Source organism: Merops nubicus, unplaced genomic scaffold, assembly GCF_000691845.1.
Source record: "Merops nubicus isolate BGI_N331 unplaced genomic scaffold, ASM69184v1 scaffold8064, whole genome shotgun sequence".
Classification (NCBI taxonomy): domain Eukaryota; kingdom Metazoa; phylum Chordata; class Aves; order Coraciiformes; family Meropidae; genus Merops; species Merops nubicus.
In genome coordinates, this window is record NW_008604833.1 from 40073 (window position 1) to 65334 (window position 25262).

Here is a 25262-nt window from a genome sequence, read left to right on the forward strand (position 1 = left end):
AGTAGATATTGCAATATAGTATCTTGCCCTAAGAATTATAATTTCTTTATTAATTCAGTTCTAATGATAACAGTAAATTTGTTAAATTAGTAGAAAATATACAATTATTGTAAAATACAAATGAATAAAAATACAAATATATTACACCTATTGTTATAGGTGTGAAAGTCTGAATTTAAGTGTGAATCTATAACATCATCTTACTTTAGCATAAACAAGGTTTTAAATGCTTGTCTTCTTTTCCCAAATACTGCCACTAGCTATTTAGCTTTTGGGATGCCCAAAACACCTGGAACTTCCTGGTGGTTTGTTATCATACTTTTTCATTTTTTTTTGTATCAGCATGAATTTCCAAATTAAACTGGAAGAATCTTATACATAAAAGATGAGTATAGATCTATTTTTGAACTTTGTACATGAAAACATATCAGGAATTCAAGGTCAGGATTTGGAGATTGTTATATAGGCATCTGAACGAAGTGACGAGACCTAAGGATATATTCAGCATCCAGCAGTTTTCATAGAGAGCAAAGAACTCTAAGACAGCATTGTTGAAAATATGACTACTGGGTAAGATATCTTAATGGAATTTGAACATTTTAGAAAATGTCCAGATCCCGATTAAGAGCAGTAAGCTCTTATTTTTTTTTTCTTTCTGTGCCTAAAATATACAGTAACATTTTGCTTGACTTAGAATTTTGTTTTGTTTGTCACCTGTGCAGCACTGCCGCCATGGAATTTGCGTGAGCAGAGACATGGAGATGCGTCCTGTAGATGGAGAATGGGGACCATGGGGACCTTATAGCTCATGTTCAAGAACTTGCGGAGGTGGAATCAAGAGCACCACCAGGCTGTGTAATAGACCAGAGTATGTTTTTTATTATTTTACGTTGTCCTAATATCTTCATTATGCACAATAGTCGATTGGTTCAAAACCAAATGAAGATACTGTGAGTTGTGCAAATTAGTTCAAAGCACCAATGAAAAAAAGATGCAAGTTTCAGCCATATATGAAAAGAGAGATAGGCCTACAGTCTCTAATATGCGGATAATTTACAAGTTAGTCTTCTTTCTCTACAATGTCATTCATATTTGTAGATGTTTCTAAAGACATCTTGTGACAGGGTCTTTTTTTTTTTCTAGCTTTACTCTAAATGCTGAAGGCTTCTTTAAACACTAAGATGCTTTCTCTGGACTAAAAACTACAAAAAGGAATAGATGTATTCCCTGGTAATCTTTTTACTGAAAGACTTGATTTGCTTTGATTTAGGGCTTTTTCACAACATCATCCCCAGTAACACCCACAAGGAACACAGTTTACAGCAGAGTCATTTACAACTTACTTTTCTAATGAGAAACTTCCGCTGACTGAAAAATGCAGTGTGAGTTTCAGTCTCTGTAATAGAAGTCAATGAGAACTTGACCCTTAACTTCTCCAGAAGCAGAATCATAGCTGCACCCTAGGTAGTTTCAGGTTTTTTTTTTCTAGAAAGTCATGTCATCTTGATATTATTAGTGGGATGAATGAACCTGAATCAAATGACCCCCGTTTATTTTATTTTCTATGACGAGTAAGAGACAGTTGAATAGATTACCATTAGATACGCCTCTGTGAATTTGTAGTAACTGGTAGTATCAGTATGCCATTGATTCAATTTTTTTTTTTTACTCCCCAGGGACCTACGAATGCTGAATTATTTTGCAGCAGGTTTTATAACAGTTAAGAAATGAATTTTGGACTTTACAGTAAATGGAATGTTTTCAACAAGTTTCCCTTTTTAGTTCTTTTGATCTCCAAACTGAAACCAATATTAGGACTACAGAAAACAGTGTGTTGGCTCCTAACTCTGTCTTCTTTCTTTGTCACTCTGTAAAATAATAATTTCAAATTACTGAGGGAGGTGCTGCTTCTTTAAAAATAGGGCTGTGATCTCAAATGAATTGATAAAAGCATTAAAGTTAACAGTGCTTTTTCTTAGGCAAAATAATTGACTAAGCAAAATAAAAACGTAATAGACATAAATAAACATCAGTAGCTTGATTAGCACCTACCTCAGCAGTAGTATTTTACATGGAGCTTTTATTTTCTTCACTTGGGTATAAATATATGCACAGTGCCAGAGAGGATAAGAGCATCTGTGGGAAAGTCTGTAACAGATGGCAGAATGCTGTGTGAGATTCTCCCTTCTAGATCAGTGGCTCAAGCCACTTTTAATGGACAACAGCAATTTTAGTAATTGAGTGTGTTTTACTTTCCCCTATTGTTGTTAGACCAAGAAATGGAGGGAAGTACTGTGTTGGCCGCAGGATGAAATTTCGGTCCTGTAATACTGATTCATGTCCAAAAGGCAGAAAAGATTTCCGTGAGCAACAGTGCTCTGAGTTTGATGGCAAACACTTCAATATCAATGGTCTTACATCTGCTGTCCGTTGGGTTCCAAAATACAGTGGTAGTAAGTAATTCATAATTTTTTTTCAGTTAATGAAATAAAAATGTTACTTTAATTAACATTTTAAAAAAGACAAGAAACCTGTTGGATTTTCTTTCCAGTTTCTATGAAAGATCGCTGTAAGCTTTTTTGCCGAGTTTCTGGAACAACTTCCTACTATCAGCTGAAGGACAGAGTTGCTGATGGTACTCCCTGTGGAGCAGAAACCAATGACCTTTGTGTTCAAGGCTTATGCAGGGTATTTAAATCTAAACTTACTAATTATTAAACTCAATTTTGACAGGTGGTAGATACTAAATATTAATCCAAATAATCATTACTGAAAATATGTAAAGCAAGATGTTTTGAATTTAATTTTCACCCCTACCAAATTAAAGATCTGGAAATGGAGGAAATTAAGTGAAGAACATACAGTTGAATCTGAAGACCCACAGTCTTTGCTAAGCCTCATATGTGAGAGTTAATATTCTCCAAGTGAGCAGAGAGAAACTGATGCAAAATTAGCATGAAGGGAGGAAAAAAGCGTGCTGTGTATTTATTGTCATATTTCTGCTATCAAAGAAGTAAAAAAGTAGAAAATCCAAGGGTAGATAGATTATATATCTATTCTTTCATTGCAAGATCAGGGGAACTGACCCTTGAAAGGGATCATTTTGGTATTCTTTGCTTAATAGTAATTGTGGAAGTGCCAGAAGATTTTGCTGGGAGAAGCGAGGTGCTTGTAACAAATCCAGACTTTTGTCGATTGCAGTGAAACTGAATAAACTCAGGATGAGGAGAGAGAGGAAATGTAGCCTTTTTTTAAAGCATTGAATCAAGAAGAAAGGAATTGACAGAGAATTGTCCTATTCATAGTAGTTTGTTTTTTTTAAAAAAAGAAGTTTAAGTAAAGATCAAAAAAAGTACTTATGCTAGTTTAACCAGCATAGTCTGTGTATTCCTTTGCTTCTTTTTGCAGTAATGACAGACTAAAAGAATTGATGACCATGTACGCATAAATACTGCCTTTATGACTCCAAGACTTTTTAATGTAAAAAAAACTCCAAATTTGTACTCATGTTCATTTTTTTTTTTTTTACAAAATCTTTACATACTGTTACATATTCTTTTATAGTTCTTGACATATTAAGTGTATGTGGATCGTATGCTCTTAGTACAACAGTGCTATTGTGTTTTGCCCTTAATCCCAACATCCACAAGCATAAAAAGCTTTTCATGAATTGCAAGGAAGACCAGATATATAGAGTGAATAAGAATATTTTTGAGGAGTGGGAAGCTGGCATTGTTTGATTTTGTTTTCCATTGGGCTGAGTGGCACAGGGCTATTGTTTTTTTTTTTTTTGTTTTTTTTTTTTTTAGCAAGCAGGCTGTGATCATGTTTTGAATTCCAAGGCAAGGAGAGACAAATGTGGAATCTGTGGTGGTGATAATTCTTCATGTAAAACACTTGCAGGTACTTTCAACAGTGCTCGTTATGGTATGTTGTTGTTTTTTTTTTTATTTTATTTTATTTTAAATCTTAATGCACATTCACTATGGCTTAGAAGTTGTTTTATGTTTGAGAAATTGAGATTTCAGTGTATGTTCTTTAGGGCCTCTGTCAACAAAAATCTCTGGTTTTCAGTCATGTGCCCTCTCAGGGTTGCAGAGGCAAACATTGTGACAGTAACACATGTGAAAAGGTAAAAGAAATCAATATCTGCTCTAAGATCAAATCAAAAGACATCAATAAAAGATATTGTGAGGGTAGAAGTACTTTAAAAGAGAGAATATTTCCTGTTTTGCACTTCACATTCTATCACCTGAAATTATGCAGCTGAAGGGCTTACTTCAATGTCTTCTCTTGGTTGTATAAAGAGATGGCAAGAAGTCTGTGATGTGGAGCAGCTGATGAGTATCCTTTTTTTTCCTATAGAGAAAAAGATAGCCTGTGAAATGTGAGCCTTTTCTTTCCAGAGACATGGGCAGCAACATCTATGTTCTTTGCTCTTCTGGTGTATAGTGAATGAGAAGCAGGCCACCCAGGGAAGTGACTGAGTCACCGTCTCTGGAGGTATTTAAAAGATGTGTAGGTGTGGTGCTTAGTGACATGGCTTAGTGATGGATTTAGCTGAACTAGATTAATGATTGGACTTGATCTTAAAGGTCTTTTACAGCCTAAATGATTCTGTGATTCTGTGAATAACCCTGGTAGTCCCTGTTTCTTTGATTTAGTTTCTCTTATGGAGCTACTTCTACAGATAGTTCTTCTGTACGTAGTTCTTTCTGGGAAGTATGGAGAATGTAGCAGGGTAGTTAAGTAGTTAGTGCACAGAACATGAGGACAGAAGTCTCCAGTTTAATATTGTATTCCTAAAGTGAAAATGATAGCTGGAGAGCTTCCTATGTTCTAGCTTATATATTACACCTTCCAGGATACTGGGCATACTTTCCTCTTTGAGCAGCAATTCCTCTGTTCTATGAGGATCCTATTTGGTAGGTCTCCAGGTATCATTTTCACACTGGTGAAACAATCATCAGATAATCATTACAATGAAATGCTAATTTACTTAGCTTCCAATTTAGGAAATAGTAATCTAATTATGTACACATAATTATTATCTTGGCTATTATTGTATCACATTATAGTACCTGAGGATTTCCTGGAAAATGGTCATTCTCAGTTCCTGTGATCTATTCTCCTGTGTATTCTTGACAACATGGTACACAGTTTTGCTTAAAGTTTCCTCCTGTGTTTTGTCTTGTTGTCATTTTGTTACCACGAGATGTTCAGCCTGTGAGATGAGGGTCTGTTTTGAGTGTGTTTTGGTTTCCTTCCCAGTGTGTTGGAAGGCTGACCAAGCGCTGTGCGTTTAGCCAGCGCAGGCAGCGTGTCAGTTTGCAGCTGCAGTGCTGCCCCCAGCTGGTACATGGGCTGGACCTCTGCTTAGGTCAGATCTTCATTGAAATGCATGCCATGGCTTTAATAGATTAAAAGCACCGGGAAGTCAATGAGTTAGGAAATTGGAAAAGATATTGCCATTCAAATTTTTACCCACAGAGGTGAGTCAAATAACTAAAGCTAAATCACAGCAAGACTGTTAAACACAACAAAATCAGTGGAAAATTACCAAAGATTATATAGATGCTTCAGATTGCATAGTTGTGCTTATTATATGTTTTCAGTGTTTGCCATGCTCATTTTTTCTTGGACACAAGCATTTTTTCAGTTTGTTTTTAACATCTGTGAGAAACAGCTCTTTTTCTTAAAATCTATCCTTATGTGCAGAGCAACAGTTCTAAAAAGCAGAACGGGATGCACCTTATTTTGTACCTTACGACGAGGTTATCATAGTAGTAGTTGGAGATATTACAGGAAACAGTGGCTTAGTTGTGAAACATTTGTCATTTGAAGGGAGCACACTAGGGCAACATTTCAAGTAGGCAGAATGCAGATCAAGCATGGCTGGTTTACCTGGTGTATCCACCTATGCGTGTGGCCTGCAATACTGGACTATATGGGACTCGGTCTTTTAGAGTGTTGTGCAACACTCCAGTGAAATGGTGAAATTGCTAACCCAATTGTTTAAACAGGGAGTGGGGATTTTTTGTGTTAAGTCATTTATTCAGAGTTGTATACAATTTTTGTGGCTAAATTGTGAGCAGCCGCAATCCTGAATCTCACTTCATATACTTCACTTCTCTCTAGAGATTTTTCTGAGTAAGTTAAACTCGTGTTATTATTAAATAATTATATTCACTTTTCTGAGCACAGAAATAAATTTTGAGATATGAAAACAAAAGCTCAGCTCAAGTGATTAAAAAACAAAAACCACCAACAAAGAAATTTTACATGCATGAAGATATTCACATTTCCCTCCTGAAACATGAGGGCATTCAGCAGTGGTTGTCACTGGTGCACTGCAGGGTTTTGTGAATAAAACTGGTGAAATGTATGTTCATATTTAGTAGTATTTGACTATTTTTCTATATAATTTGTGAATAATTACATTGCAGGTTACAATGTTGTAGTAAATATTCCCAAAGGAGCAACAAACATTGATATTCAGCAGCACAGCTACTCAGGGAAACCGGAAGATGACAACTACCTTGGTAAAAGCCCCCTGTGTATAACATTGACCAGCAGTTTCTGTACCCTTGCCAGAGGACTGCTTTCAACATAGTATCAGAAGTTTGATAAAATCTTTAGAGCAAATGACTATTACATTGTATCATCATTTGCCTGATTTTTCTCTGTTGATACTAGTTTTCAGAAAAATGAGTGAGATGCTAGGTTTCTAACTCTTAAACATGTGAGTTCGTTTGTCAGAATAGGAATGATAGCATCGTTTAGTTAATTTTTTACTTTGTTGTGGCAATGTTAATTAAAACTCCACAAGTGAACTCAGAAGTAATGCAGATATTTGTGGTTTTAAATCTTGGAAGCATACACTCAGTTTATAAACAAAGCAGTCTGACCTTCAGCAAACTTAACAATTGTCTCACATTTCTCTTTTTCTGTTATGTCTGAGTATAAATATCACATGTGGACAGATTTGCATTTCTGTGAAGAGGAACAAAGAATTCATAAGCACATTGTAACAAAAATCTTGGTTGTTCCATTTCATGGTACTTATATTACATCTGAAGTGCCTGAGGGAATACTGGTGCAAATTTTCTTTCTGTCTCCTCTTCCATTACCATCCTACTCAACAAAATTCTGAGTTTTCAAAATGTTTTCCTTACCACCTGTTGCCCTGTCCTAATGGATCTCACAGGATGCAGAAACGACCCTCACCCCTGGCTATCACTAGCTGCCATTTCAAATGTAGTAATTCCTGAATATAGCATGCCTTTACTAAAAAATTTGTCTTAACATTTAATTTTTAGCTTGCTCTTCATCTTTGTTATTGCAGATTGGACATTAAGCATTTCTAGCAATAATTTCATATAATAATTTGCTTTATTTTTCTTTTAACATTTACTTTTAAAAGCTACTTTGGTAAAAGTAGCTCAAGCAAATACAAGAATGTGGGCTGTAGAACAGGAGAGAAATACAAATAATTGTTGTTAAGTCCTGCTCCTGTTTCCTTCTATAGAAGGAGAACCTAACCAAATTTAAAACTGATGACTGAAGTAAACCCTTCAGCAGAACAAATATTATTAAAGCTGTGTTGTTAATGCAGAGAAAATCTGTGACAACTGCTCAGGTGAAAGTTACTAATTATTACGATTGAATTAATGCATTAGAAACTGATACAACTTTAAAGTATTACACATAGACTAAAATATAGCTGTTGTTGAGAAGATATATTTAAAGTTTTTATTGATAGAACCTTTTAATTAAATAGATACTTTATTTCCGATATTTTATTTTACTTATAGCTTTATCTGATATTCATGGAAATTTTATCTTGAATGGAAATTTTGTTGTAAGCATGTCAAAAAGAGAAATCAATATACAAGGAGCCATTTTTGAGTACAGTGGTTCAAACAATACGATAGAGCGAATTAACGGCACCGATCGAATTGAAGAAGAGCTAACCTTACAGGTGCATGTTTACTTTTTTCATGTTTGAAAATTTGCCACATGATCATTATGTTCATAGTTTTATGTTCAAATTCACTGAAAACCAGCTATCGTTTTATCTCAATTAAGGTTTTGTGTGTAGGGAAAAAATTTATACACCCCTGATGTGCGTTACACATTCAATGTCCCAATAGAAGGTGGAAGCGATCTGTTTATGTGGGATCCTTATGGACCCTGGCAAGACTGCAGCAGGATGTGCCAAGGTACTGTGAATTCTTGTCACCAGAACCTAAGACCTGATGGCGTTTAGGAAGGGACTAGTCTTAAGTACTCAGATTTTTCATCCGTATTTGTAAGGAAGAAACTCCGCAATCTCAGTGAACTGCAGGTGCACAGAGACTTTAAGGGCAGAATGGCTTCTGATTTTGTTTTGCTGTTTTCAGTATTTATGCAATGCAATTTTATACCCAAAACTACATTTGTGTTCCTTGCTGTTGCAGCCATAGAAGTGGTTTATAAAAAAAATAAATAAAGTTTAGTCAAGTCTATTGCACCCTTAGAAAGCAGTATTGTGTATCCACTAATATTTATTATGCTTCCATTATCCTGTTTCTAGATGATCACTAGTATCTTTTATATATATATATATATATATATAGTCTAGTATCTTTTATGTATATATATATTTGTCTTCTTCAGTTATGAAGATATATTTTACAATTTTTAACTATTCTATAGGTCATTCTAGTGTAAAAATAAAACTGGTATATATGAAGTCTGTATATAAAGTGTATGTACACAAATTTTTGATGGATACTCGTATGAGCAGGTGCTAGAAATGCATGTAGATACATGATGATGAGTTTCTTCTGGTTTTGAGACAGGCTGTAGATGTGCTCATGTACTAGAGAAGCAGAGCATCTGTCAGCTGTGGTACTTCTCCAAGTGCTCCAGGTCTTCTAGGTACCCTGTGATCAAATTTGATGCTTCCTTAAGGAAAAGGGTAAAAACCTGCAGTGGTGGTTTGAAAATCTTGGTAATTACCTAAGGACAGATGTGATGCATCTGAAATACTTAACTTGATGAGTAAATGGACTGTTACACTTCTGCAGTTTTCTAGAACTTATCTTTGTGAGACCATCACTGTAGTACAGCTGGGAGATGGCAAGGGTGACTGAGGCAAGGTTTTTCTCCACCTGGAAATTAGCCAACTGCACAAAGCAGCATGTTTGTGCAGAATCAGCTTATACAGTGATTAGTGTTAATGAGGTATCTCAGTTAAGTTCCTAAACGATGAATGGAATCCATTACTTTAAAAAGGAACTCTTATGTTAGCCATTTATTCACTTTTTTTTTATTCCTTTTCAAGGTATCCGAAGAAGAAGAATGACATGCATACGTAAAAGTGATCATGTGGTAGTGTCTGATCAAAGATGTGAACTTATACCCACTGTACCAGCTGTCTTTGAGGAGTGCAATACAGAGTGTGAATTAAGGTAAAAAGAGGTTGCTCACTGATGGAACTGTTGTGGTCTCATGTATTTTTGTTGATGGGGATTGAAACAAAGCAATTCAGGTAGAGTGATTTATCCTCTGTCCCTCCACCCCTCTCTACTTCATTCTTCCCATCTCTCCTTCCTTTCCTCAAGTCTGTTGGTTTAATGGGTTTATATATTATGTTTACACCTCTGAATCTAAGTAGAACTAGCCTACTTGCCCAATTTTTATTGGTAAAGTCTTCTGTTAGCATTGTGACACTGTTCTATATATCCTGGTGCAAAAACTTGTATTCCTAGGCAGAATAAATTTTTTACCAAAATTATACCCACAGCTGGAATTAACTTGAAACAGACCTGGGTTTTGTACTCCAAAAAAGCCCACGCTGAAGTGTTCAGATTTACAGCTTACATTTTTCATAGTCACCTAGATTAAGACGAAAGATCCTTTAAATTTATAAAGATGTTTTTAAGCTTATGAGTCAATTTCTTTTATGTTGCTTAGAAAATTCCAGTCATGAGATAGATTTTACAGTTTTATCTGTTCCCTAAAATGCTTATCTATATTTACATGACAGTGCCTGTTACATTCTCAAAGTGCCTTATTCACCATGGTCTTATTTTCTAAAACACAGTTAGCTTTCTATAACAGTTTATCCTTGTAGGTGGCACAATGTTGGCAAAAGTGACTGCACATCAAAGTGTGGCCCAGGGTATCGATCGCTAGAGATCCACTGCATGAAGTACTCTATTCCAAAGGGACTCAGTGCTCCAGTGGATGATAAGTACTGTGCTGATCAGCAGAAACCACCAACCAGAGAGCCCTGCCATGGTGACTGTATGTTGACAAGCTGGCACTACACAGAATGGTCAGAGGTACTAATTCAAAACCTTATAAATTTACCATTATAGTTCTGGTTAGCATTCATATAAATTTATTTCTTTATATCTTTTTTTTTTTAGTGTAAGTAAAAGAAGTTAATGTTTGAAAAATGCAGAATTGTAAGAGGAGCTAATACCAATCTTAATATTTCAGCAACTTCCTCACATTTTTGTAAGAAGCTGTAGCTCCATTGTTTGCAGGTTGGTTTTGGAAGTCAGCAGAGAAGATCTGGTGGTTAAACATGTATATTTTATTTACAGTCTTAATAATTTAGCTCTGAGAGTATTTTGGAGAAGAGGAATAACTACTATTTTGGCTTTAATCTTCATTAAAGAGTTTTTTTCTTGGAACTACTAAACGAGGTGCCAAATTTATCTTGATGTAAACATATTAGGAGTCTTTGGATTAAATGTAGGACACATTTCTCTAACACAGTCATTAATGTCTTTCACTTTTAAGACTCATAATGTATTTTGACCTGGTTTTATCATGTAGTGTTTCCTGTTTCATAATATTGTCTCTACACCACAGTGTTCCAGGAGCTGTGAAAGAGGCATCAGAACCAGAGAAGCTTTTTGTATGAACAATTTGGGTCGTCATCTTCCTGATAGAGAATGCCAGGAATTTCCCAGAGTTGTAACACAGAGTTGCAATGAGTTCTCATGTCCAAGCTGGTCTGTTAGTGAGTGGAGTGAGGTAATGAACCATGTAAAACTTAAGATACCTTTGGTCCTAGTCATTGGTATTAAAATAAGCTGCTTTAAGCGTTGGGGGTTTTTTGTTCTGACTATTTTAGGGCACACAATAATAAAAATCCTGAAGTCCTAGGATTTGGCTGATATACATCCCACATCTACAAATGGCATGAGAACTGAAAAATACACCTAGAATTCGTTTTTCTCTGAAATTTTGTTACGTTAAAATGAAGAAATGAAGCTACTTAAAGTGAATCAATGTACAGTAACAGGCATAACTTCCTTTTGTATGAAGCAGTGAAAACCATCCAGCCAACTGAAGAACAGAATTATATCCATCTTATTATAAATATTACATGGATATAAAAAAATAATGGCTAGTTTAAAAATTTTTCATGTGAAAGCTATGATATGTATGATCATATTTTAAAAAAGTATTCTTTATTAAAAATAAATGATCCGTACATTACTCTTATATTTTTGTAGCTTCAGAAACTTAATAGTCATTCCTTTGTATTAGCATTTGGGTTGATGTTTACAGGAAATGGAGAGTTCATAAAAGTATTAGTTTTGATGGGCTGCTTATGTTCATGGAATATTTTTATATGGTATGTTGAAATCCAACAGATTACTAAAAGAAAGTGAAGCCATTAATGCTGTTTCATGTCTTTACAAACTGATGACTCTAATAATTTTACAGTGCCCTGTGACATGTGGCAAAGGAATGAAGCATCGCCAAGTATGGTGCCAATTTAATGATGAACAACTAAGGGATGATTTCTGTAATCCAAATGATAGACCAGAATCAATAACATCGTGTGAGCTTCATGAATGTGCAGCTTGGGAAGTGGGGCCTTGGGGATCAGTGAGTACATTGGGATTCCTGCCTTCTTGTTTTCTAGTTCAGACTATGAGTAATCACAAAACAATGTTTTTTTAAACATTTTAATTGGATCATAAGCAGTTACTTTAGTTGAATTGATTCATGTTTGTTTTTTTCCTTCTGGCTATCTAACATGTAAATTAGGAACACCTGTATATAAGTTAAGTGCCTAAAATAGTAATTGACCTTGAACCTTAATATCAAAGATGCTTCTATGCATGAATCTGTTACATCTCCATAATAATGAAGATGTAGATAGCAAACTGTTCAGAGGAATGAGGCAAGTTAAAGACCAAATATTTATAGGTGTGTGGGCATATTTAAGTGGTATCTTTAACTGAGATCATAGAAGCACATATGCTAATAACAGACAAACAGAAAAGTCGTAATATTTTGTTGTTATATTTTGCTTTGACCTTCAGTGATAAAAGATCTGCTCTCTCTTTATGTGAAAGTGCTGTTGAAAAATATATTCCTGTGTGTAATGATGCTTATCTGATGTATACCACAGTGGCTTCAAAATTCTGGGAAAAAATGAATTAATTTGCAAAGGGAACTTTTGTCATCAAATAGATGAGAATTAATTAAAAAACAGTAAGGTACTCAATTTCATAGAACTTTCATAAAACAAGCTTACTCAAACCAACAGAAGTGCTGGATTATTCAGTGTTTCTTGGGTGCTAGTGAGAATTCATAGCTGAATAGCTATGATTTTTATTTTTTACAGATAATCTATTACTAAAATTCAGAATAAATATACCTTTTGAAATTAAGTATATTTTCAATTTAAACATTTCTTTTGTATAGAACTTTCCTCATGCAATATTTTTTAACATTAGAAATAACCATACTGATGTCTATCATAGTGTTGAATTCCTTTTGAGTACTCTTTTGATCACAATTTGCCAATCACTGAAGCGGAGCTCCCCATTGCAGTTTTTCCACTGTACTATCTGGTAATAGCTATTCACAACCTGGGTTTTTACCAGTACTTGTGCTTGAACTACAGCATTTATAGGATGGGATTTATGTCAGAGTGTTTTCAGCCCTCTAACATTTTAGGTGCCTTCTTTGAATGTGCTCTTGTCAAACTGTAGTGAAGGGAAAGATATTTAACAGCTGCAGATAGTGAATCATTTAGAAGCCCACACCTTCCTCTACTACAATTTTTATTGCTGAGCATGACATTATATAGCATGGATTGTCCCTTTGATCAGTTCATGTCAGCTGTCCCAGCTATGTTCTTAGAAAAGGGTAGATTTAGGTTAGACATCAGGAAAAAAGTTCTTCAGTATGAGGGTGATAGATCCCTGGAACAGGTTGCCCAGACAGGTGGTGGAGGCCCCATCCCTGGGGACATTCAAGATCAGGCTGGATGAAGCTTTGAGTAGCTTGATCTAGTTTGAGATGTCCCTGCTTATGGTGGGGGGGTAGACTAGATGACCTTTGGAGGTCCCTTCCAGCCCAGACGTTCTATGATTCTAGTCTCTTGCCCATCTCCAGCCTACTCATTGCAGGGGGCAGAAGGGGGAAAAAAAAGGCACAGGTACTATTCAGTGACTGCCAAAATATTGGTGAGTTATGGACACTGTTTTGTGGTCTGCCATGTAGAAAGTTAACACTATCCCAGTAATCATGGAATTGTTTAGGTTAGAAAAGACCTTTAAGATAATTGAGTCCAACCATTAACCCAGCACTGCCAAGTCCACCATTAAATCATGTCCCTAAGCACCACACCTACATGTCTTTCAAATACCTCCTGGGATGATTACTCAACCATTTCCCTGGGCAGCCTGTTCAAGTGCTTGACAACCCTCTTCATGAAGAGATTTTTTTTCCTCATGTCCAGTTTAAACCTGCTCTGGCATTAATCATTCCTGTTCATTCTAGGAAGAGTTTTAAATAGAAAGTGTAATTAAAAATCAAATTTTATTATAAACAGTGCTATTTCAAGTGTGTGAAATTCTTGACTTTGACAGTGTGCTGTAACATGTGGACGTGGATACCAGATGCGTGCAGTCAAATGTGTTACTGTGACATACAGAGTAATTTTGGATGATGACAGGGAATGTAATGCTGCTACTCGTCCTAGAGATAACCAAGTAAGTTAAAAAATACCTTTCATTTGATTGTACTTTTTAGCTAAAACCACCTAAATGCAAGTGTTTTCTACTGACTGTTTGAGGGAACTTGCAGGAAGTCATTTCTAAAATGAGACTTTTTTTTCCTAAACTTCAGCTTTGGTGTACAGAGTTAAGTAAAAGAAGAGTAATTTGGAAGTTGCAGATTTGAAAATATGGTATGTGACTGAAAGGATCCAAAGGCCTTTGATTATTGGCAGGGGGAAGCTCCAACATGTAAAAAGGCCTTAAAGGTCTTTTCCAACCCGAATGGTTCTATGATTCCGTGTAGAGTATTGTAAGGAGACTGCTTGCCATGATACTTAATAATGTGCACCTAACTGCCTTGAAATTCTCAGTTTACTTACTTCATCACTTTCCTTAATTTAAGTCTATAACTATTCAGAAAAAAAATGTTCTTAATACAGTCAGTGGGTTTACCTTTAGCTAAAAACAATTAGTGCCTTAGGTACTGTGTATCCATTTGTTGTTCTGGCCTGTTTGGTCTCATTTATATCTAGCTAAGCTGATAGCCACATATTTCCTTGAGGGTATACTCTGCTTCTTGTCTCAAGAAGAGGGGGAAAAAAAAAGGATTCTATGATCCACAGTAAACCAGTCACAAGTTACCAGCCCTCTTACAGCTTTTTTTAATAAGATTTCAAAATATAAAAGCCAAGCAAATAGTATACATTTATTTCTACTTAAATGTGAAAACACTGGGTTTGAGTATACGTTGTACTTTGAATTGTGATACCTGTTATGCTCTTGGCTGAAACTGGACCATATAGTGTTCTCAGTAGCGGAGGGTATGAAGGACCGGACAGAACAGCCACTCTCCTCACTCAGCTCTTGTGTACTGCATGTGGCTAGGAAACAGGACACCGTAAAGCCTACGTCCCTTGTCTCCAGCAAGTTGTCCAACACAGTTCTTTCTCAAAGTGTAAATATTATTAGTTATTAATAAGGCAGTTTTAACATCAAATAAATCTTCTTTGCCGCTCAATTTGAAACAAAACGATTCAATGAAAAGCCTTTGAGTAGTGCCAGGGAAAATTAAGAAGATAGTATTTACTTGTTAATTCATGCTGGCTTATTGTAATGGTAGGATCTATCTCTCTGGGAGCCATTTGCTTTTACATTCACCTCTTCCAAGATTTATATTTTGAAAGCTTTTTTTTTTCCTCATCCCTACAGGAATGTGAATTGCCCTCTTGTCCAGAAACTACAAAACTATGGACAACATCAGTTCCTCTGGTTCATGTGGGGAAGGTGACCCAATGGAGATACGGATCATGGACCCCAGTATGTAATGTAACAGTGGTCACATCTTGCACAGCAATCCTCTGTTCCTTCATTTGTTGTATCATAAAGCTCTGATTAATTCTTTTTCACACTGAAATCTGCTTGGGGTAAATTTTAAAGGAATTCTTATTTTTTTTTTTTTTTAAGAAGCTGTTTATTAAGGAGGAGGTAGACACTCCCAGCAAATCCTGTGTGCTTCAAATCTAGCCAGGGAAAATAAGGAGGGAAAAAAAGGGAATTCTGAGAGCTGGGGTTCTTAGCAAAATAGCTTTAATATGATTGAAAGTGTTAAAGGAAGAGGGTTTTTTAGAATAATTTATAATTTCTGAATATAGACAACATCTTTCATTCTAAAACACTATTTAAAACTTTTATGTGAATGGCAATATTAAACAGTTTGGGTCTTTAAAGGTATAATTTTACTTAGTTTGTAAAATAAGCACAATAAAAACGTTTTCTACACAAACTTTGTTTAATGAAAGTGATTTTTTTAGTGTTGAAAATTAGTTATACTTGACAGCAATGTGAAAATGTAAAATTACTTGTAAAAGTGTGTGTCAGTCCCTTGGGGTTCTTAAAGTATATAACACAATTATATCTCTGCACAGCTCTCTTAATTAGATCATAGTAAAGAGTGCATAGATTCAGGGTACTCAAATTTCACTAAATCCACCTTGAACTTCCCAGCTATAAAGGCATCAGAAGGGGCTCATGGTAATATAGACTAGAATGGCAAATGAGTGGTGAATATCAGTTTTTATTTTATCAGTTGATGTAAATATTGCATCACTGTGTAGCAACTAAAATGTTCTGGAAGTTACTGTCTAATGTTTCCATTGTTAATAAAAAAAAAAATTAGCTTTGCAACTGTAGAATGTTTCCATGTTGTAGTTGAAATGCTGCCTGTCCAAATCATGCTCAATTGCTTCTTAAGAATTAAGTCTATGCAGTCAGTCCCAAGCCGATGGGAATTCTTAAGGCCTAAGCTGCCCAGCAATATTTCACATTCCTTCCTGCATGCATGGGTCTGTCAGCGTGAGATGGGAATTTGGTTCTCAATGTTTAATTCTAAGCGAAGCTGATGCTAAGCTACGTTAGTATTTAGGCGTTTGCATGATCTTGTTTTGGTCCCCTCAAGTGTGATGAGCTTGGATTGTTCTCTGGCAGTGTTCTGCATCCTGTGGGAAGGGCGATCGTGCTCGCTACGTGAGCTGTAGAGATGCTCATGGAGGAATAGCAGATGAATCCTTCTGTGCTCATTTACCACGACCAGCTGAAGTTTCAAGCTGCTTTAGCCCGTGTGGAGAGTGGCAAGTTGGAAATTGGTCCCCTGTAAGTATTGTAATTTTTTTTTTTTGTGTCTATTTAGATTATTGGTCAAAGCCTCTGGTTAGAAATTGGGACTTCATATTCTGTGCAAGTGTGATTGAAATTGTATCCTTTGTAAAAACAAAATATGTGTTTCTTACTGTCAAAAGTAAATGAAAATGTCTTTGATTATGAATTATCAATGTTCTGTCACAACTGTTGGGTTTTTGGTCAGTGCACAGTTACGTGTGATAGTGGAGTAGTAACAAGACAAGTTATCTGTGTCAACTATCATCAACAAATCAACGAGAATTACTGTGATCCTGAAGGCCGACCTTCTGAGGAACGAGAATGTAACATGCCACCCTGTCCACCAGTTTACCATCATATTCCGAAAATCCATGACCATCCAAGCCAATTCCCAGAAATAGGTTACCTTCCCATACACCACCCACAAGACAATATGAACCAATGGAACCGTCCATCTGTGGGAGGATATCAGTGGAGAACTGGACCCTGGGGAGCAGTAAGAATTGTTAATATATTAATTTGTTCTCTTACATATATGTTAACGTTTCTACAAATGTTATTGCAGTACAGTAGAGATTTGGTCAAAAGAAGCACATTTATTAAAAAAAATATTATTATGAGGAATATTATTAAATTAAAAGTGTAACTTCTCTGTGGTTTAATTTTAAAATAGTTCTACGTACTAGTAATTTCTGTTTACAAACTTCCATTTTGAAAGTTAACATTGAAAAATAATTTTAAGTTGTTTTAACCAGCGTATTTTACGTTTTTCTTATTGTGCAATGGTGATACATGTGCTTACATGTTTTGGTAGTGCTCTAGTACTTGTGCAGGTGGATTTCACCGTCGAGTTGTAGTATGTCAAGATGAGGAAGGAAGAAGTGCTAGTTATTGTGATGAGGCCACAAAACCTCCAGAGTCAAGACACTGTGATTCTGGACCCTGCCCACGGTGGAACTATGGGAACTGGGGAGAAGTAAGATCATTTGACTTTCAAAAGGAAGCATTATTTACCACATAAGCTTAGAATAAGTAGCATAATTCTTTGACTGAGAATGGAACAGATTACCATTTTTTTACTGATTTAAAAAGGAGTTTCAACCTCTTTAAACTTTGTTCTTTGATCAAATCCAGAGCTGTGGTGTAAATATAAGTAGTAATAAAACTAGTTTTAGGACCAATTTCCACATTTCCCTCCTATCAAAGAGAGATATATATGCATATTTATTCTTGCAAATGGTTACTTCTCCTAGACAGAGTAGATTCTTTGCAGCTGAGACATGTTGTAGAAAAATCACTCGATAAACTATGAAATGTACTTTGGTAAAAATTTTGGTGAAAGAACCTTTTTTCCCATTATATGATATTAGACTGTTTCTCATTCTTTGAATTGAGTGTCCAGGGAATATGAAAATATATATAGCAATAATCAGTACATGTTATTATTTACTATATTTTTTTGGTGTAATGGCAAGCGATGACTCTCTCAACAAAAATATTGTGTATAAAATTTTGTATTTCAGTGTACTCAAACTTGTGGAGATGGAATAAAGACAAGATTGGTGATTTGTCAGCTTCCTACTGGCCAAATGTTGGGTGATCAAAACTGTGAGATTCTAGACAAGCCACCTAATATGGCCCAGTGTAATGTGCATTCTTGCCCTGGTGATGTTTCATGGCATCGGGGACCGTGGAAATCGGTACGATAGCATTCACTAATATTTTTCACTTCCTTGTTCTTTCTGTCAATCTATTTCCCCTTGCCTTTAAAAAATTATATTATTATTTTATTTTATTACAGTGAAATAATAATGCATGTGGAATATAGCCTGTGTAGTTTTGTTAAGCAATTGTTCCTGCAGCAGTTGAATTAAATGGGAAACAGCCATTTATGTCAATGGGAACAGTATCATGCTCTGTAAAACATCATAGGGAATATTTTTAAAACTACCAGAAATCGTCATGGCCAATAGCAGTGACTAATCAGTTATTCTACTTCGAAGGATTATGATTTCATTTGTTTAAATTTAAAAGTATATGCTGTAATTTATACAGTAGTATTATCTATATATTTATATTTGTAAAAAACAAAAGCTTTTTAGTGCATAGCTTTTTTTTTTAATAGTACATTTAAGTATGAAATAACTCACACACATGTATATTACACTCTGTCATCAAACATTTTACTTGGAATTACATGTACATTTGTGTATAAAAGTTTATATTTGTGGTTTTAAAACAGTGACTAATTAAAGTTGTCTATGTATAATTATGTATGTAACTATAATATGTTATTGTCTACATGTCACTGTCTTTAATGTGTAAAAATGCCTACAGTAATCACCATTAACCTTTAAAATTGCCACTAGCAGTGTATTAACAATGTAATCCATAGCAAGCTCTACAATAGAGTGCCTTATATTTCCCAAACTGTGAATCTGACAACAATATTTATTATTGTACTCAGTTCTAAGAATAATGGCAATCAAAAGAGATTGGATCCAGTTCTGGTTCCACTGGAATCAGTTAAAAACCTGTTATTAACATCACTGGGAGATGGGCTAGGACAACAGTTCTATTTCTTTTAAGTATTTTATTAATAAAATGATGTAATTTATTTCTTTGAATTAGCATTGAAACATTTTTTTAAAACATTGCCCAATTTAAAATTTAAATAACTTGTTAGTGTTCATATAATCTATTCTAATTTATTACAAATAGATTTTTAAATGAAACTTTGAAGAAATGATTTTCCACAGTTTTGTCTCTTTCTTCCATTGTGCAAAACAGAGTTTTGTTTTGTTTCTAACAGACACCAGAGTATCTTGTTTAGCCATTCGCAAAACAATTAGTGGTCACTTGCTAATGCTTAATTAATGTATGCATTTCAGGTGCTGAGAAGACAAGTGGGGCATTCAGCACACACTTGTCTTTGGACTCAATGTTTGTATTCCTTTTAGATCTAAAGTTACTCAGAGCCTCATTGTTCCCTGAGGGATGCAGCTTGTCCTGCATCAGTATGTTACCTGTAAGCTGTTGTAAAGTATTGTAAATGCTACATGTGGCTTAGTTTTGCAAAGATTTTCATGTTGGGTTATATCTCAGTTGATGTAAAAAGCCATTTTACTCCTTCAAAAATGGAAGTTTGGAATAGTATCTAGTTGTCAGAGAGAGTTTGTGACATCTCTTTTCACATTTGCAAACTCTAATGATTATTTGGTAATAGTTTTAATTTCCTCACACTCTCCCATGATGTTGTGCAGAAAGAAATGTAGTGAATACAAGCAGGTTATATATTAAATATGCTGTCACTTTTTAGTAATTTAGCTAGTTTGATTGCTTCCAACGAACAAACATCAGTTAATTTTGGTTACTGTTTAAATGGAGCAAAACTCATTCTTTGAGGCTGACTATTTTGAAAAAGCAGTAAAAGCTTTAGTCACAGAAACATTGTTGTAACCTAGCACATACCACATATGGCTTCATTTAACCTTCACCAATGGGTGGTTAATGAGTGATGTGATGGTTTGGCAACAGATCATGGCTCTGCTTATCTTATCCCTTTCTAGCATACACTGTGCTCTAATATAGGGGACTGTTAATGACTGGACACACTCTCTGGAGGCTGGAGTCATTAAGCACATAACATCTACACTTCCTTCTCTATAAAGACAGCAAGAACCAGATAAAACACTATATTTTTGATAAAAATATTGAGTAATATTTCTGTCTGGACATAATGCAATGCATTACGCTTTTAGACCTACCAGTGAGATTCCAATATCAAAACTTAAGTAGAAACTGAAATGTGAGACTTTCCACATGCAGTGCAATTTGCCATAATGGATTCTGCAGTTGCTTCTGGCATGCATAGCACAGTGTAATACATGGAGAGGGTGAGCAGAAGGATGGGAATTTCTGAGCAGTTGCTTTACCTGGACCAACTCCTTGATCTCCTTGAATGTTGGCCCTGTCTCTGGCCCAATCAATTCAGAAATGGATATCAAAATTACTTCAAAAATCTTTTCCTCATTCTGATGTAGCTTTGTCTAAAGCTTCACTTGGAGATTATTCCAGCTTTTACAGAGCCAGATAATTCCCTCTTGGATTTTAGATTCCAGCAGAAATAGATGAATAAAAAGTCAAATGAGCTAAGACTAATTCAGAATCCTGAGTGAAGAACCTGATTCACCATGTAGGATTGTTCTAGTTTATCAGTTGTCAGTGTATTTTATGCTCTTTTCCATATTGGGGCATTCTATCTTCTTCACTAGCTATCACTATATATTTCAGGATACAAGACTTTTAGCAGTATAAGTACATGTCCTTCAGTTTTTGATTCATTTTACACAACGTAATGAAAATATCTCCTGTAAATGCACAGTAGGAAGCAAAGAAGCCACTATTCATGATTTGAAGCCAGAATGCTGGTTGATGCTTTCTGCAGTCGAGCAGCTATGGACTGTTACACTTTATAATGCCTGTGGCTATTGGAGCTGATTATTGCAAAGCTTAAAGGCTACGTGCTTCTCTGTTCTGCAGTTGTCCAAAGGGATGTGAGGCAAGTAAATCTCAAATTCTGAAGGCTCGTACTACTCCAGGACACTTTCTCAGAAATATTAAGCATATTCAGAAACTTTGATTCTTTTGAAACTTTAATTCAGTCCAGAATTTTCATATCATGATATCCAAGCCAGAAAGATGTGCTAAAGTTTTACAGGGAGGATGGCTATGAAACACATCATTTTGTCTGTAACCTGAATTCATTTGATCTGTACGTTGTTGAGAGAATCTGACAATGATCTTAGAATGAAGCTTATGTCTTCTGCCCTCTTAGTTTTCTGCAAATTCCTAAGGGAATTTTTTTAAGAACTGAATCATGCTCATCTTTATTTTTTTTTTTTCCCCTGCCTTTTTATCAAAATAGAGTGACTTTATACCCAGTACATGCATCCTGAGGGACTCAGGCTTGTTTTCAAAGAATAAATGTGTCAATTCTTAATGTAAATGAGACTGATCAATGTAAAAATTTTCCTGAATTCTAGTGTTTCAAAATTGGAAACATTTGATTTCAAGATTTCACTGCTGAGTTGGCATTTATCTAAGTACATCCGTTTTGGGTATACAAAAATTCCAATACAGATGTACATATTTTCATATATGCATATTTATAATGTTAAGTTAAATAATACTTGAGGTAAATATAGCTGCTTATTTAATGGCATTGCACCACCAGTAAATTTGGCCCATATAGCTTGGATATTTTCCTTTAGTCTGTTTTCACTGGTGAAGTGACTGAGGCAATGATCCAAAACTTCATGAAAGAATGAATAAATTACAAGCCAAAAAGGATGGAAACCATATGTCATATTATATAACATCAAGAAAAATTCCATAGCATTCTGACAGCTGGCTAAGAGTACTTTGTTCTTGTACAGATTTTTACTGTATCCCTTGTTTCCACAGTGCATTATTGGGGTTTCATGCTTAGTCCATGCAGGAAGACTTCTGGTTCATTATATTAGTTTTCATCAGAGTAGTTCGGGTTTTCTGCCTCTAATGACAAGAAGTTGCTTTTTACTTAGAGCATGAAAAAAGAGAGTATTATAAATTTGCAAAGATAGCATAAGGTAGAATAATCTGTCTTAACTGGGATGAAGAATGCTGGTTTGTTACTTCCAAAAGTAAGCTTTTTTCCTTTGTAAGGAAAAAGTAAGCGTTTCCCATATCCACATGCTTTAGTATTCTTAGCCAAATAATCATCTGTTGCGTGACAAAATATTATGTGGGTATGTAATCAAATCGACCGTTAGTTGGATCAGTGGTTATGTTTAGATACAACAAATCTGCAGATACATAGTGCAGATACATATACAGTCTTGCAAAGATTGCATGTATATATAATATCAAGGTAAAGTAGCTATACTAGAGAATAAAATATTAATTTTAGCAGTTCTTGGCTGGGAAATGACTTAACAAACAGTAGTAAGCCAGGAAATTTCCAGGGCCAAAGCCTTGACCTGGTACCTGGGCAAAACATGTAATGTGAGCACATATTTTGTTCTGCTCTTCCTTCTGCTGTTCAACAGGTGACAACTCTTTTACTCATCTAGTGTGCTTTTGTTTTTTGTGGTGTCTTCACTTGGAGGGCTGTATTTGACTAGTAACTGAAGCTTCCCCTTTTTATCTCTGTTGCTTTTAAAATTTTGGAGTTTGTCTTTGTTAAATGGTCAAATCTACCTTTCTAGTCTGTTTTTCTATGCCTTCTAGGTTGTTGCTGCACAATAAAAGTGTAAGTTTCTCAAAATTCTCAAAACATATATACTTTTACTGTGCTGTGTACCTTTCATTTTGTTTATTTTCTAAAAGATTTTATAGAGTGTGAGGAGAAATAAAATAGGCTATTGATATATGGGAAGACCATACCTTCCAGCTTCACATAGGAAAGTTTGTTCACATTTTGGGATGACAAAAACTTTGATATGTTTAGGAGCTTCATTTTATTTTTAGTCCCCCATAAGTTTTCAGTGCTTACTGAAATCTTTGGAGAGCCAGGTAGCCAAACGAGGTTCCTGCTTGGGCAGGTGGTGGTAGCAGTTGATATTACCTTGGAAGCTTTATGTTTCCTTAGGGTTTTCATTCTTGTATGAGTGTGGATAGCAACCTAAATTTTATAAGAGACATTTTAATGAGGTATGTCACAACTTGAAATAGCTGTTTGCTTCTCATCCTCTCTTGTTCCTTTAGAAGAATACACAGCTGGATTCCTGAATCCAGATTGTAACTGGGTGTTACCTAAAAGTCATGTGGCAGTTAGCCTGTTATCAGTAAATCTTCATTGCATGTTTTAAACCAGATAGATTACTGTGTGCATGCCTTATCGGACAGGAAGCACAAAAGCAAACAGTTACACCTTTCTTCTGTACCATCCTCAGTTTTACCTCAAATGGTCAATCTGTTTGAAGTGTTCTTGTTTCCTCATGTGAGCAGTTTCACACACAGTCACTGCACAGTTTTGTTCCTGAGCATGACCAGCTACGGATCAGAGCATAGCAAAGTTAAGGTCTGTCTTGAGGTTTTCATTTTCTCTTAGGTTTTCTTGGAAACATTACATTTGTAATTGTGTTTGAATAATAGTGGAAGAGGATTTCTGTTCTCTAGTGTGAGTTAATTGTAGTGCAATCATTACCACTTTTTCCTTACATTTTGCTTCTTAGCATCTTGGGCTTCATGCTCTTTCACTTCACATTTGTATTGTGAGTTGAGATACAACACATCCAGTTCTTTCAAAGTTAAGGCTTATAAAGAGTTTGTCTTAAAATTTTGCCATGTACCAGTTGTGAAATCAGATAACAACTGTAGAATTCTTTTCTTAATTACTTTAAAGTTTTTAAAGATATTCTGTAATTGAAGGGGCCTTGTATTAAAAGTGGACAGATACAACTTCCCCAAGAACAGTACTTCTGTAGAATGCTTTTATGTTGTTCTTGCACTATTAAAAGAACAAAACACTGACAACAGTCATGTTAATTGTACTTCCTTGTTAGTAATGAAATTGAGTGTCACAGACAAGTGTTTCACTAACCATTCAAATTACGTTTAAAAGAAGTCCCACAAAACTGGACTTTAGGTATGTTAGCTTTTGAGTTCTTTGGAAACAGTCTAAGTCTGATTGTGCTGAGGTGTCATTATGATAGTGATACAGGCAAGATTTGACCCTTACCGAAGGTAATTGTCTGAAATGTTGCTAAAATAATTTTTTTCCCCTTTTCCTCACTCTTAGCATTTTTATGTAATGTCATAAGTATTACTTGTGATTTCGGAGAAAACAGACATAAAAAGAATGGACCAGCTCATCTTCTAAGCTAGCTTTCTGTGTCAGGAATAGCTTACTGCAATTAGTTACTGCCTCTCAGGCACATAATGTAATAATCTTTGAAATGGCTTTCTAGTTCTTCAGTTTTCTTTTTAGTTGCTCCAGAATAATTTCAGTGTAATTCTGTCTTTGCAGTAGTGGAAGAAATAAGTTTATATTCATTAAAAGTGAAAAAAAATAAATTTTTTAAGAACTGTCGTCCCAGTCCCCTTCCAGTGTTGTTGCTACCAGGCATCCCATTGGCTTCTGCAGGAGCAAAAGCAGCCCAAACTTGCATAAGTAAAATATTTGTTTGTTTTCATTTTGATGCAAAAAAAAAATCTTGCTATGTATGATAAGTGCCTTCATTCACTTTCTAATGTGTAAAAAGTATTTATATCTTTAATGATAATCTTTTATATTAAAAGGGAATTCAGAATCAGTGAACTTGGTTTTCAAAACCAGCTTCTGTCTTTTACCTCTACTTCTGCTGCTTCCTAATGTCAAACTTCAGAATACCTCATTACCAATACAGCACATTTCTTTAATATCCCACTGGCTGAAATATTAATGTTAGCATGTGCTATTCATTTTTTAAAACATTGGGAATGGGGGGTGCATTTTCAGAGATAACTGATATCATATGTCACTACCCAAATAATGTCATGAAACAGACTTGGGGTAGTGGATTTCATAAAAATAAAAGAAAATACTTATTTCCAAAATTC

The 25262-nt window shown here is 35.2% G+C and overlaps 1 protein-coding gene across 1 annotated transcript in view; it reads left to right on the forward strand.

Moving 5' to 3' along the window:
- ADAMTS20 (ADAM metallopeptidase with thrombospondin type 1 motif, 20) overlaps positions 1 to 25262 on the forward strand; it is a gene marked incomplete at its 5' end in the record, with an annotated part of 89235 nt that overhangs the window by 39961 nt on the left and 24012 nt on the right. Inside the window, 17 exon segments of the mRNA XM_008939144.1 lie at positions 723 to 868; positions 2272 to 2453; positions 2552 to 2688; positions 3810 to 3927; positions 6447 to 6542; positions 7815 to 7983; positions 8089 to 8222; positions 9329 to 9455; positions 10121 to 10331; positions 10870 to 11034; positions 11734 to 11898; positions 13896 to 14018; positions 15234 to 15341; positions 16509 to 16673; positions 16885 to 17175; positions 17494 to 17655; positions 18203 to 18379. Of these exon segments, the coding sequence (XP_008937392.1) occupies positions 723 to 868; positions 2272 to 2453; positions 2552 to 2688; positions 3810 to 3927; positions 6447 to 6542; positions 7815 to 7983; positions 8089 to 8222; positions 9329 to 9455; positions 10121 to 10331; positions 10870 to 11034; positions 11734 to 11898; positions 13896 to 14018; positions 15234 to 15341; positions 16509 to 16673; positions 16885 to 17175; positions 17494 to 17655; positions 18203 to 18379 (2676 nt within the window).